Source organism: Gymnoscopelus braueri (genome assembly GCF_963280865.1).
Source record: "Gymnoscopelus braueri genome assembly, chromosome: 8".
Classification (NCBI taxonomy): Eukaryota; Metazoa; Chordata; class Actinopteri; order Myctophiformes; family Myctophidae; genus Gymnoscopelus; species Gymnoscopelus braueri.
This window is the reverse complement of record NC_137609.1, coordinates 55,959,609-55,972,945: the sequence shown is the minus strand read 5'-3', so window position 1 is coordinate 55,972,945 and position 13,337 is coordinate 55,959,609. Positions and strand designations below refer to the sequence as shown.

Below are 13,337 nucleotides of genomic sequence, written 5' to 3'. Positions count from 1 at the left end.
GATCGCCCGCTGATCGCCCGCTGTTAAAACGCACCGTAAGATGTAAGAAGCTCCATTCACTTCCTGGTTCACTTATTACTTACAAATCCTGTATCTCGGCTCCTGTGTACTTTTTTTTTTTTACTCTGTATTTTTGGCGAAACATGTTATTTTCAACTGGGTTTAACAAGAGACACAGGAGAACATTCTTTTCCCCCACGTAAGCACAGTGAAACCCTCAGTGATTAGCAACCATCAGGGGATCCATCATACTGGAGATAAATATTCTGTGGTTCTGGAAACATGAGTCACAATGCTTTCTAATGCTGGCAGTAGCATTAGAAAGCATTCTGGCAGTGAATGTGTTAAATGTTTGTGTGTGTGTGTGTGTGTGTGTGTGTGTGTGTGTGTGTGTGTGTGTGTGTGTGTGTGTGTGTGTGTGTGTGTGTGTGTGTGTGTGTGTGTGTGTGTGTGTGTGTGTGTGTGTGTGTGTGTGTGTGTGTGTTGTAGGAGAGATGCAGTGTGTTCGGGCGGAGCTGGACAGAGAGAGCAGCCTCCGCCAGGAGGAGAAGGAGAGAGAGCAGGAGGAGAGAGAGAGGAGAGACGGGGAGAAGGAGAGCCAGAGGGCCGAGAAGGAGAGACTCCAGGAGGAGGCGGAGGCCTTGAGGACGAGGAGGCGCGAGGACGAGGAGCAGAGGAGCCGGGAGAGAGAGGAGTGGCAGGGCGAGAGGGAGGCTCTGAACGGAGAGCTGGGGAGGAGAGACGGGGAGGTGGCGGCCCTGAGGAGCAAGGTGGAGGCGCTGGAGGAGGTGTCTGCCCTCCTGGAGGAGAGCCGGGAGGAGGTGCTGAGGCTGACCGAGCGCCTGAGGGCGGACAAGGAGGAGACAGAGAGATGGAGGGAGAGGACAGAGGAGGCGCAGAAGGAGAAGGAGAGGTTGTCTCTCAGGCTGGCCAAGGAGGAGGCGCGAGGGAAGGAGCAACAGGCCGCCATGGAAGAGGAGCGTAAAGTACGGCGTCACAAAGAGAAGGAGAAAGAGCAGGAGGTGTTTGATCTGAAGGAGAGACTGGCCTCCATGCAGGAGGAGCAGCTCCGAACGACAGAATCCCAGCTCCAGAGGAGAGAAGAGGAGACGCACACACTGAACCAACAAATAGGCCTCCTGGAAGAGGAGTCAGCAAGGAGGACGGAGGAGGTGCAGAAGGAGAAGGATAGATGGAAGGACAGGACAGAGGAGATGCAGAAGGAGAAGGATAGATGGAAGGAGAAGACAGAGGAGGCACATAAGGAGAAGGAGAGGTTGTCCCTCAGGCTGGCCAAGGAGGAGGCGCGAGGGAAGGAGCAGCGAGCCACCATGGAAGAGGAGCGTAAAGTACGGCGTCACAAAGAGAAGGAGAAAGAGCAGGAGGTGTTTGATCTGAAGGAGAGACTGGCGTCCATGCAGGAGGAGACGCAGGCCCTCTGCCTCAGGATAGAGGGACTGGAGAGAGACAAAGAGGAGGTGCAGAGCCTGCTGAGGAGCGCAGAGCAGAGAAGGAGAGAAACGAAGGAGGAGTCTGAGAGATGGAGTGAGAGAGCCCAGGAGGCACATCAGGAGAGAGAGAGGATGGAGGAGCAGCTCCGAAAGACAGAATCCCAACTCCAGAGGAGAGAAGAGGAGACGCACACACTGAACGTACGAATAGGCCTCCTGGAAGAGGAGTCAGCGAGGAGGGAGGAGGAGGTGCAGAAGGAGAAGGATAGATGGAAGGAGAAGACAGAGGAGGCGCAGAAGGAGAAGGAGGGGTTGTCCCTCAGGCTGGCCAAGGAGGAGGCGCGAGGGAAGGAGCAACAGGCCTCCATGGAAGAGGAGCGTCAAGTACGGCGTCACAAGGAGAAGGAGAAAGAGCAGGAGGTGTTTGATCTGAAGGAGAGACTCCGGCGGGCAGAAGGGGAGAGGGAGCACCTGGAGGAGAACCTGGCCTCCCTGCAGGAGGAGACGGAGGCCCTCCGCCCTAGGATGGAGGGACTGGAGAGAGACAAAGAGGAGAGAGGAGGAGATCTGGAGCGACTGCAGAGCCAACTAAGGAGCACCGAACAGAGAAGGAGAGAAACGAAGGAGGAGACAGGGAGATGGAGGGAGAGAGCCCAGGAGGCGCAGAAGGAGAAGGAGAGGCTGTCTCTCAGGCTGGCCAAGGAGGAGGCGCGAGGGAAGGAGCAACAGGCCGCCATTGAAGAGGAGCGTAAAGTACGGCGTCACAAAGAGAAGGAGAAAGAGCAGGAGGTGTTTGATCTGAAGGAGAGACTGGCCTCCATGCAGGAGGAGACGCAGGCCCTCTGCCTCAGGATAGAGGGACTGGAGAGAGACAAAGAGGAGGTGCAGAGCCTGCTGAGGAGCGCAGAGCAGAGAGGGAGAGAAACGAAGGAGGAGTCTGAGAGATGGAGTGAGAGAGCCGAGGAGGCGCAGCAGGAGAGAGAGAGGATGGAGGAGCAGCTCCGAAAGACGGAATCCCAACTCCAGAGGAGAGAAGAGGAGACGCACACACTGAACCAACGAATAGGCCTCCTGGAAGAGGAGTCAGCGAGGAGGGAGGAGGAGGTGCAGAAGGAGAAGGATAGATGGAAGGAGAAGACAGAGGAGGTGCAGAAGGAGAAGGAGAGGTTGTCGCTCAGTCTGGCCAAGGAGGAGGTGCGAGGGAAGGAGCAGCGAGCCACCATGGAAGAGGAGCGTAAAGTACGGCGTCACAAAGAGAAGGAGAAAGAGCAGGAGGTGTTTGATCTGAAGGAGAGACTGGCCTCCGTGCAGGAGGAGACGCAGGCCTTCTGCCTCAGGATAGAGGGACTGGAGAGAGACAAAGAGGAGGCGCAGAGCCTACTGAAGAGCGCCGAGCAGAGAAGGAGAGAAATTAAGGATGAGTCGGAGAGATGGAGTGAGAGAGCCGAGGAGGCGCAGCAGGAGAGAGAGAGGAGGGAGGAGCAGCTCCGGACGACGGAATCCCAACTCCAGAGGAGAGAAGAGGAGACGCACACACTGAACCAACAAATAGGCCTCCTGGAAGAGGAGTCAGCAAGGAGGACGGAGGAGGTGCAGAAGGAGAAGGATAGATGGAAGGACAGGACAGAGGAGATGCAGAAGGAGAAGGATAGATGGAAGGAGAAGACAGAGGAGGCACATAAGGAGAAGGAGAGGTTGTCCCTCAGGCTGGCCAAGGAGGAGGCGCGAGGGAAGGAGCAGCGAGCCACCATGGAAGAGGAGCGTAAAGTACGGCGTCACAAAGAGAAGGAGAAAGAGCAGGAGGTGTTTGATCTGAAGGAGAGACTGGCTTCCATGCAGGAGGAGACGCAGGCCCTCTGCCTCCGGATGGAGGGACTGGAGAGAGACAAAGAGGAGGTGCAGAGGGATATGGAGGCGCAGCGACGGCTCTCCTCAGCCCTGGAGAAGGAGAACGCTCATCTGAGAGCGGCGCGCTCCGAGGAGCAGAGGAGCAGGGAGCAGGAGGCCAGGGAGAGAGAGGAGGTGCTGCGGCGGAGCCTGGAGGAGGCGCAGGGACAGATGGAGGTGTGTTCAAGTTAATCTTTTTAGGAAAAACCCTTTAGATGTACCATCTGTTTTTATTAGGATAAACCCTTTAGATGGACCATCAGTTTTATTAGGATAAACCCTTTAGATATTAGGTTAAACCCTTTAGATGTACCATCTGTTTTCATTAGGAAAAACCCTTTAGATGTACCATCTGTTTTTATTAGGATAAACCCTTTAAATGTACCATCTCGTTTTCCAGGGGGTCCCAACATAAATACACGTCAAAGTCGTTACAAATAAATCCTATATACTGTACGTACCTACATACATGGACAAAACCAAAAACAACCACTACGAACCTTGAAAAACATCACAGCCTTGGCATAAAATCCAGTAATGGAATGACACATTTTAAAACGCTATTTGTTCAATACAGCAAGTGAAAAAAATAAAATAATGGAATAATATAGTTGATGGTATGACGGCAGGTTTACCGATATCAAAGAACATACAACTTCAAAGTAAGAGGAAGACAGTTGCACGTTTAAAAACTGTGAATGTTGAAATGATCTGATGTTAGCCGTACATTATTCCAGTCTGAAGGAGCTTTGAAAGTAAAGGCATGTTTACTAACGTCCTAATACTGACCAGAGGAACAGAGAAGTAAACCAGTGTCTGCTATGATGTGTTGTAGGAATGGGGGCTAAATAGAGTTCAATCCATTAAGACCGGGAACACATCTGTGTCATGAGCTTGTAGATCTGCAATGTATTTTTTTAATCGTGAACATTTGTGCAAATCTTTGAATATATGTATTTTTAAAGCGAACATGTGTAACCGTCAAATGTCTCAACAAATACCACCATCTAGGGTGGTCACCCTACCCCCATCTCAAAATATGTTGTTCCTGGGACCCTCTACAAGCTTGTGTTAGATCTGCTTTTTCTTTGGAAAAATCTTGAAAATTTGGGCCAATCTTTGAATATATATATATTTTTTAAGCGAACATTTTTAACTCAAATCTTTGCTTCTGGGGGTCCCTGGAACAACATTTCGGATGAGGGTCCGCAGACAAATACATTTAATTTTGAGGGTCCTTGACCTTGGAAAGGTTTGAGAACCACTGATATAGAAACGTTTTTTAGAAAACACATTATTTTAGAATCCTCAGGTTTTAAAGGGATAGTTCACCCCCAAAATGATCTTTTTTCCCCTATGGATTAGTCACACAATGGAGACTTGAATTCATGGATATGTTTTAGTTTTTGTCACATTCCGAAGCCAATAAAGGAGACACAAAGAGTCTCCTACCGGAACCGCTGCCTACCGGTCTGCTGGTCCTCACATTATAGTCTTAGGAATGAGACAAAAACTAAATACATATCCATGCCTGGAGAGGCAAGTCTCCATGGGGTGACTGATACATAGGATTTTTTTTATTTTTTTGGGGTGAACTATCCCTTTAATGGGTTAAATGATGATGTCATCCATACACCCTTAACCCTTCAGGTGCTGCGGGCCAGGGCCAGCGTGGCGGAGGAGCAGCTGGAGGAGGCCAGGAAGGAGGCGCAGAGGAGGGACGGCAGCCTGGAGAGGCAGATGAGCTTCGTGCGGCAGAGGGAGGAGGAGGCCGAGACGCTGCGGCGCCTCCTGCAGGCCGCGGAGGAGGAGGCGCGCGCGCTGGCCCGGGAGGGGGAGGAGCGGGCCCACCTCCTCGGGGACGGGCTGAAGGAGGCGCGGCGGGAGGAGGTGCGCCTCTCCTCCCTGCTGAGGCAGCGGGAGGCGCAGGCGGAGGCGGAGCGGGCGCAGCGCTTGCAGGAGGCGCAGCAGGAGCTGGAGATCAGGTGGGGGGGCTGATCAGTTATCAATGATCTACTAATTATTATTATTCTATTGACTAGTTGTTTGATTAACCCATTCAGTTAGTCCCCCCAGGAAAGCGCGGAGAAAAAGTCTAGATTCCACGGAGCGCAAGTCTTGATTCCAGCTTTCTCAATCTCCCCCCCTCTCTCTCTCTCTCTCTCTCTCTCTCTCTCTCACTCTCACTCTCTCACTCTCTCACTCTCTCTCTCTCTCTCTCTCTCTCTCTCTCTCTCTCTCTCTCTCTCTCTCACTCTCACTCTCACTCTCTCTCTCTCTCTCTCTCTCTCTCTCTCTCTCTCTACGTGCCTGTGTGTGTGAGAGGAGGGGGAGGAGGGGGGAGTTTAGCAGCAGCTCGCACTGCCCTGACACAGAGAGAGAATACTTCTCCATACGGCGGTGTTTTACCGAGATTTTTCCTGTTTTCTGCACTATGCCTTGTAATCCGCGGACGGCTTTGAAATCCACGGATGGCCTTCAAATCTGCGGTAAAATCGCGTTATCCTGGGGGGGCTGTTCAATTATTATTTTGTTTTCACATGCGTTCCAGGCTAGACCACACATGGACAAATGACATCATCAACTTGTGACGGGCATTGCCCGTCACAAGTTGATGATGTCATTTGTCCTGTGTTTTTAAATGTTACATTTTAGTTATAGGGCATAGTAGTGGCGGCCATTTTCTGGTTCCACTCCAAAAAAGCCAAAGCTTTTTTCCCATAGAGATTTCCAAAAGTATGTATATCAATTATTTGAAGCCTAGAATCAAGCCATCCAGGGTCCTGCTGAATCATGACCATAAAACATTTCATTCTGTTTTGAATATTTTATTATATGATATACTACATTTAATAAAGACCCTTTGTTTTACTTTTCTTTTCTGTTTTCACAGAATGAAATGTTTTATGATCATGATTCACCAGGACCCTGGATGGCTTGATTCTAGGCTTCAAATAATTGATATAAATACTTTTGGAAATCTCTATGGGAAAAATGCATTGGCTTTTTTTGGAGTGGAACCTTAAAATGGCCGCCACTGCTATGCCCTATAGAGGACAATTATAATGTATTAAAGCATATTTGGCTTATTAGCGAGGGATCCCTTAAAACTGCATTCATCTGGCAGATATGATGACGAACTACTGTACAATAGGGCCAACTATTTTTATATGTTCACATTATATGCGTTTATTAACACATCGGGTGCCAAACACGGTCTGAACCGTGTTTGCGCAGAGTAGCGGTCCGGTGCCGAACACGGTCCAGACCGTGAAATATGTCTTTTTGTTTTTTTCGTTTTTCTCCACACGGGCGGGGCTAGAGCAGCTCTGGGAGTACCCATTGTGATCTTGAGAAGGATAGGCCAGATAGATCACCGGAAAAACAAAAACATGGCTGCCATCCACTTCCTGTCTATTTCCTTCTTTAAAACACCTATATCTCCGAATCTGTTTCCGGTGGGGAAAACCGGTCATGCGCGATGCGCGATCCCCCCCCCTGGTAACTCGCGAGTGAAATGTTATCGTTCCAGGATGTAGACAGGGTCATCGCGCAACATGAATGGATGTTTTTTTTTACATGGATTTGCTCCTCGTGGAGTCTAGAGCTTTAAACAGCAAAGCGCAGTCAATGGGGAGAATGCTGGCACCCAACGTAAGTTGTTATGAAAAAATGCTGGCACCCAATGTGTTAATATGGACTCAAGGCAGACATTATAAACATTTAACATGTGAGTGTATTTTTATATATCTGATAACATTGCAGTGGACCGGGCCATTCTTTTTTTTTTGATGACGTCATTTCCGGGCGGATCCTTCCCTGGAAGTCAAGGCATCATTCATAGGCTGGCGAAGAGCGCCCTCTAGTGTAATCACTAAAAACACGTTTAAAAAAATATATTATGATGATGCAATATTGCGTCCTTGGCCGTCAATGTCTGCAGTCAATGTGTTCAGGCTAGATGTTATAAAATAATTATGTGGGGGGGGGGGGGGCCTTTTAACTATCGATGATAGTGATTAGTTGGATTAAAGGTTTCATGACATTCAGTTTTACAACACATTAAAAGTCTTTGTCATGGTCCTTCAAACGTGTATAAAAAGTTTTAACTGAAAATTCCACTCCAGTGATCCATTGCAGGTGTTTTTCTCTCACATTTCTAAAGCCTTTTCAACTGCAATGAAAAAAGAAATCTTTGCCTGCGGGTGTCGCTGTTGAGGGATTTTGCCTGTCAATCATCGCCTCTGCTCCGCCCCCCCAAAAGGAAAGGATAGGGGAGGGGAGGGGCGAGGAGGAGAGTGGGCGGGATTAATGGCCTGTGACTTCACTGCCCAAGGGCCAATCTCAGATTACTTTTCAGCCTAATTATTCAGAAAACCCCAGACCACAGAAAATCCACTGAATGTTCAAAGTTCAGGTGAAAATGAATGTCATAGAACCTTTAAAGTGTTGCACTTCCCTCCTCCTTTCTCTCTCAGGGCCAGGGAGGTGCAGGAGGCGCGGGCCCAGCGGCAGACGGCCCGGCAGGAGGCGCGGGAGCAGGAGGAGGCGGGCCGCGCGCTGCGGGAGGAGGCCAGGGAGAGCCGGGAGAGGGCGGAGCAGCGGGCGAGCGAGGCCGCCGCGCTCGCCCGCCTCCTGAGGGAGAGAGAGGAGGAGGCGCAGGACCTGCGGCGCGTCCTGGAGGAGAGGGAGGAGGAGGAGGCGCAGAGGACCAGGGAGAACCTGAGGAGAGCCGGGGAGGAGGTGGGCAATGGGCGGACAGTAGTAACTAAAGTACTTTTACTTGAGTACTGTTACTTAAAGGAGTAGTTCATCCAATTTCTGTCAATTACACACGACATGAAGCCTTGAATTCATGGAGATTCTTTAGTTTTTGCCACATTCCTGACTGAGACAATAATGTGATGAGGTCTTTGAGTCTCCTACTGACGGATGACCCGGTCATCAAATTATTGTCTCAGGAATGAGACAAAAACTAAAAACCATCACGTCATCGTGGTGTTTTTAGTGATTACACTAGAGGGCGCTCTTCGCCAACCTATGAATGATGCCTTGACTTCCAGAGAAGGATCCACACCCGGACATGACATCATCTAAAACATTTCTCCCCCCCGTCCGCTACCATGTTATCACATTAAAACTAATACATTTATCTCTGATTTATTTTCCCAAATTGCGTTTTTGGTGAAAAGGAGCTATATTTAAGTGCAGATTAAACTGAACGGACCATCGCGGTCACAATGTTTTAGTTTTCCGGTGTAAAGAAGAGAGACTGGTCTTTCCACAGACACATGGTTTGTTTACATCCGGGTTGACAAAACAAATCTGTAGATCGTCAGCATAAGGTCAAATTATATATTCATTAATTAATACCTGGTAATGAAAGTGTTAAATATGGTCGTCTCTGTTCGGGTGGAAACCTCATATGTCCAAAACAGTTACCTTTCAGGATAAAATAATTATAATAATAGCAAAAGTAGCAGATCTACAAGCTCACAACGTGTCGCTTTGGGCCGTGTATCCAGCTTGCTCACCTGTTTTCTTTTTTTTTTCTTTGCATTTTGGGGCAAAATTTCTAAGTTTCAATACATCAATGCATTGATATTATAGGCTGTACAGTAAAAGTATATAATATATATAAGTAAATATACTGTATAAATACTGTGTAAACAAAGAAAATGTAATAAACACTTTTGAATACCGTACTTGAATACATTTACTCTGAGTATAATCATGTCCTTTGTGTCCTACCAGGCGAGGAGACTAGGAGAGGAGCTGAGAGCCGCCGAGGAGGAGAGGCGAGCGGACAAGGAGGCGCTGAGGACAGGAGAGGAGGAGAGGATGATGATGATGGACCAACTGAGAGGAGCGCAGGAGGAGGAGGGGAAGAGAGCGGAGGACAGACAGCGCCTCCTGCAGGAGGAGAGAGACGGCCTCTCCGCTGGGCTGAGGAGGAAGGAGAAGGAGGCCACATCGCTGAAGCAGGAGGTGACATTAGGGGAGGGACATGATATTTAGGGATGTGGGGAAAAAAATCGATTCGAATACGAATCGCGATCCTCATGTTGGACGATTCAGAATCCATTCTCATTTTCCAAAAATCTATAAAAAAAATATATATATATATATATATATATTTTTTTTAATCTGAATCGTGACCCCCAAGAATCGGAATGGAATTGTGAGATAGCAGACGATTCACAGCCCTAATGATATTGACATGTTGACATGTTGACCGCCATCATATTACCTTTGCACTAGAGCTCTTCACGGGTCCAAAAAAACTGACCCGAACCGAAATGGTCTCAAGAAATGTGGAAATGTGGTTCTTTATAAATAAATGTGGACTTTGTGAAATAATAGCAGACCTATTGACCAATGACCATTTAATGATCAAAGCTTTGCTTTCACCTCGTCAGAGGAATCCATGATTTGCACAGCTGTGTTTCCAAATCAGCCTGGCAGCTGGCTTGCCCTGCAGTATGGTGGCTTGCCCTGCAGTATGGTGGCTTGCCCTGCAGTATGGTGGCTTGCCCTGCAGTATGGTGACTTGCCCTGCAGTATGGTGGCTTGCCCTGCAGTATGGTGGCTTGCCCTGCAGTATGGTGGCTTGACCTGCAGTATGGTGGCTTGCCCTGCAGTATGGTGGCTTGCCCTGCAGTATGGTGGCTTGCCCTGCAGTATGGTGGCTTGCCCTGCAGTATGGTGGCTTGCCCTGCAGTATGGTGGCTTGCCCTGCATCAATTTAAATTGACGATTTAAATTGTCACTACTTTGAATCGATTTTACGATAAATGGTTACATGCTTAATCATCACAAAAGGCTTTTTCAGCTTCACATTCAAACATAAATATGATCAAATATTGGCTCTGTGTCGGTGGATAATCATCCTGTCAGGGTTTATTTTTCAATAATGACCAGCTACCCGTACATTATCCCTTGCATATTGCATTTTTTAGGCCAATAACGATAAGATGACCAATTCATTGTGCATCCCTAGGTGACAGCGCTGAAGCAGGAAGTGACATCGCTGAAGCAGGAAGTGGCATTGCTGAAGCAGGAAGTGACATCACTGAAGCAGGAGGTACAGAGGGAAAAGAGGGAGGTGCACAGGGAGAAGAGCGAGAAGGAGGCGGCCTGCGCCTCCCTGAGGATGTCAGAGGAGGAGCTGGGCGGAGCCAAGGAGAGCCTCAGTGCCCTCAGAGGACAGGTGAGACTGTCACCTCCTTTTTTTTTTCTCCCTCTACACCAAATCTCTTCATGGGAAAATAGCTGATCTACAAGCTCAGTGTAGCTGAGCTATTTTTCACCAAATGTTTGCATTTTCTCACCAAATGTTGGCCTCTTCTAAAGGACAAGTCCGTACTAAAACAACATGGTCTGGTCACTTTGGGTCGCTGCCATGTGTGTCTGTGTCCAGCAGGTGTCAGAGTTGAGCAGGAGCAGGGAGCGAGCAGCACAGGAGGTGCAGCAGAGAGAGACGGAGAACCTGAAGATGAGAGGAGGTCTGAGAGAGGCCATGAAGGAGATGGACTCTCTGAAACACCTGCTGCAGGTACTATACTGTACTGTACCGCATGCACACACACACACACGCACGCACGCACGCACGCACAGCACCCCTTCTACAGGGTCCATGCCTCTATGCTAGATCCTAGATTACTATTTAAATAGTGTTTGTGTTTCGCAAACGAGATCTAACCCGTGATTTCATCCAATCTACGTGTAAACACCACGGCAGTATATTTTAAAATATCCCAAAGCGCCCGTTAGGGTTTTTAGCTGTGGTGGACTTTATGGGTGGAGTTATGAACACTACTGTACCACTAGTCCTAGGATATTATAATATCATATAATGGTAAGAAAAAGCTAGTTCTGGGGGGCACAGTGGCGCAGTCGGTAGCGCTCTCGCCTCAGCTAGAAGGTCCTGGGTTCGATTCCCGCCGGGGACGCTGTGGGCGCTGGGGGCGTGTCTTCTCCCCTGCGTCATCAGCGCCCATACCCTAGGTGGGGTTGGTGAAAGGGCCTTTCTGTGTGGAGTTTGCATGTTCTCCCCGTGTCTCCTAGGGTAGTTAATACCCTCACAAAAACATGCAGTAATCCTGGTCTCTATACTGCCTCCCCCTGGCCAGCCGGGGCGCCTGATGGAGGGGAAAGGAACTGGTTGGAATAACGTGTTCCTTCCACGCGCTACGTCCTACCAGGGAATCTCTCCCCTGTCGGGTGACAAGAAGGTCAGTTGGCTCTCATGCATTGAAGGAGGCATGAGCTCGGCCCTGGGCTCCCTAGGCTGGTGGGGGGAGTGTAGTGCCCAGGATCACTTAGCAAATTGGCACCCGTTGAAAAAAGGGTTACAAATTACCAAATCGAGGGATAAAAATTATAAAATAAAAAAAAAGCTAGTTCTCCTTTAAGAGCGTCTGCTACATGGCTACATTGTAAATTGCTATTTGACCTAAACTAGCTTTTATCTTTTAACTATCCAATGTTGTTTGACCTCAGTCACGTCACATGACTTTGTCTTGTTGACCACATGTCTTGTTGACCAGGGGTCATCGCCATGCTGGCTTGTGGTGGGCATTTTGGTCAATATTGCCATGGACATGCAAATGAGCGGTTAATAATATTACCATAAACACATAAAGAGCTTTAGCCCTAAATGACCATTACAGGTCTGTAACCACATGGACCCAATGGTTCCATTTGTACTCTCTCAGAATTATGGGGGTCCTTGAAAATAAAAGAGAAGCTACTAGTGGACCCCTAATGTGTCATAGTGTCATACACAGAGAGAGAGAGAGAGAGAGAGAGAGAGAGAGAGAGAGAGAGAGAGAGAGAGAGAGAGAGAGAGAGAGAGAGAGAGAGAGAGAGAGAGAGAGAGAGAGAGAGAGAGAGAGAGAGAGAGAGAGAGAGAGAGAGATTATTACATCTGATGGTCTCTGTGTGAGTGTTATAGATAGATAGATAGATTCATAGATAGATAGATCTAGTCTCTGTGTGAGTGTTGAGCGTTCACCTCCTCCTCAAACCCCCCTGACTCACAGGAGAGCCACGCGGAGGGGGAGAGGCTGAGGAGCTCCTTGAGGGAGAGGAGGCAGGAGGTGCAGAGGAGAGGAGGAGACAGAGGAGAGCTGGAGGAGCTGAGGGCCAGGAGCAACGCTCTGGAGAGCAGGAGGAGAGAGCTGCTGCAGGAGAAGGAGGAGCAGGTGCCGTTAGGGTTTACTGAAACGAATTGAATACATTAACTTTTGAAAGTTTGATTCTGTGAAAAAACTTTTTGAAAACGGCAAAACAGAGGGTATTTATTAAATATAGTAGATCATATAATTAAATATAAAATAAAAAAAATCACAGAAAAAAACGTTTTATGTTCATGATTCACCAGGACCCTGGATGGCTTGATTCTAGGCTTAAATTAATTGATATAAATATTTTTGGAAATGTCAATGGGAAAAATGCATTGAGTTTTTTGAAGTGGCACCAGGAAGTGGGCGGGAACTGCGATGCTCTATTGGCTAGCCTCGCATTCAGGGTCTGGTGACGCTGTAGAAAGGCGGGGTTTTATCTGGTTGAAAATCTAACCGGCCCAATGGGGATCATGGGGATGCTCCAGTATGAACCAATCGCCAAAGAGCCCCGCTTTGGCCACGCCCCCATCTCAGAAAGTGGCTGCACTGAGAGAGAGAGCTTTCAGACTGAATTTTTGCTGCTTCTTAAGACTTTTGACTAACAGTTTCAGTTTATTATCGTTTTATGTGTAAAGACAAAAGAGATTTTTATTTCAGTTAACTACATTTTTTATAACAATTCTAGTTTTCGTTAATTTGTTTAGTTTATGTCATAAACACAATTAAATCGTTAATGACGCAATTATTTGTAACACATTTTATAGTTGAGTATAATCTTGTTACATATCATGTATCATGATGATGATGACACACGCTCAGTGGTGGAAGAAGTACTCAAATTCTTTACTTAAGTAAAAGTACCAATACTGCA

The 13,337-nt window shown here is 48.1% G+C and overlaps 1 protein-coding gene across 1 annotated transcript in view; it reads left to right on the top strand.

The window, feature by feature from the left end:
- Window positions 1–13,337, top strand: part of LOC308090082 (uncharacterized protein) — a 68,381-nt gene that overhangs the window by 48,843 nt on the left and 6,201 nt on the right. The window contains exons 22-28 of the mRNA XM_080435110.1: window positions 490–3,515; window positions 4,989–5,323; window positions 7,817–8,081; window positions 9,093–9,326; window positions 10,339–10,548; window positions 10,762–10,893; window positions 12,383–12,544. Coding sequence (XP_080291236.1) covers window positions 490–3,515; window positions 4,989–5,323; window positions 7,817–8,081; window positions 9,093–9,326; window positions 10,339–10,548; window positions 10,762–10,893; window positions 12,383–12,544 — 4,364 coding nt within the window. The remainder of the gene's footprint in view (window positions 1–489; window positions 3,516–4,988; window positions 5,324–7,816; window positions 8,082–9,092; window positions 9,327–10,338; window positions 10,549–10,761; window positions 10,894–12,382; window positions 12,545–13,337) is intronic.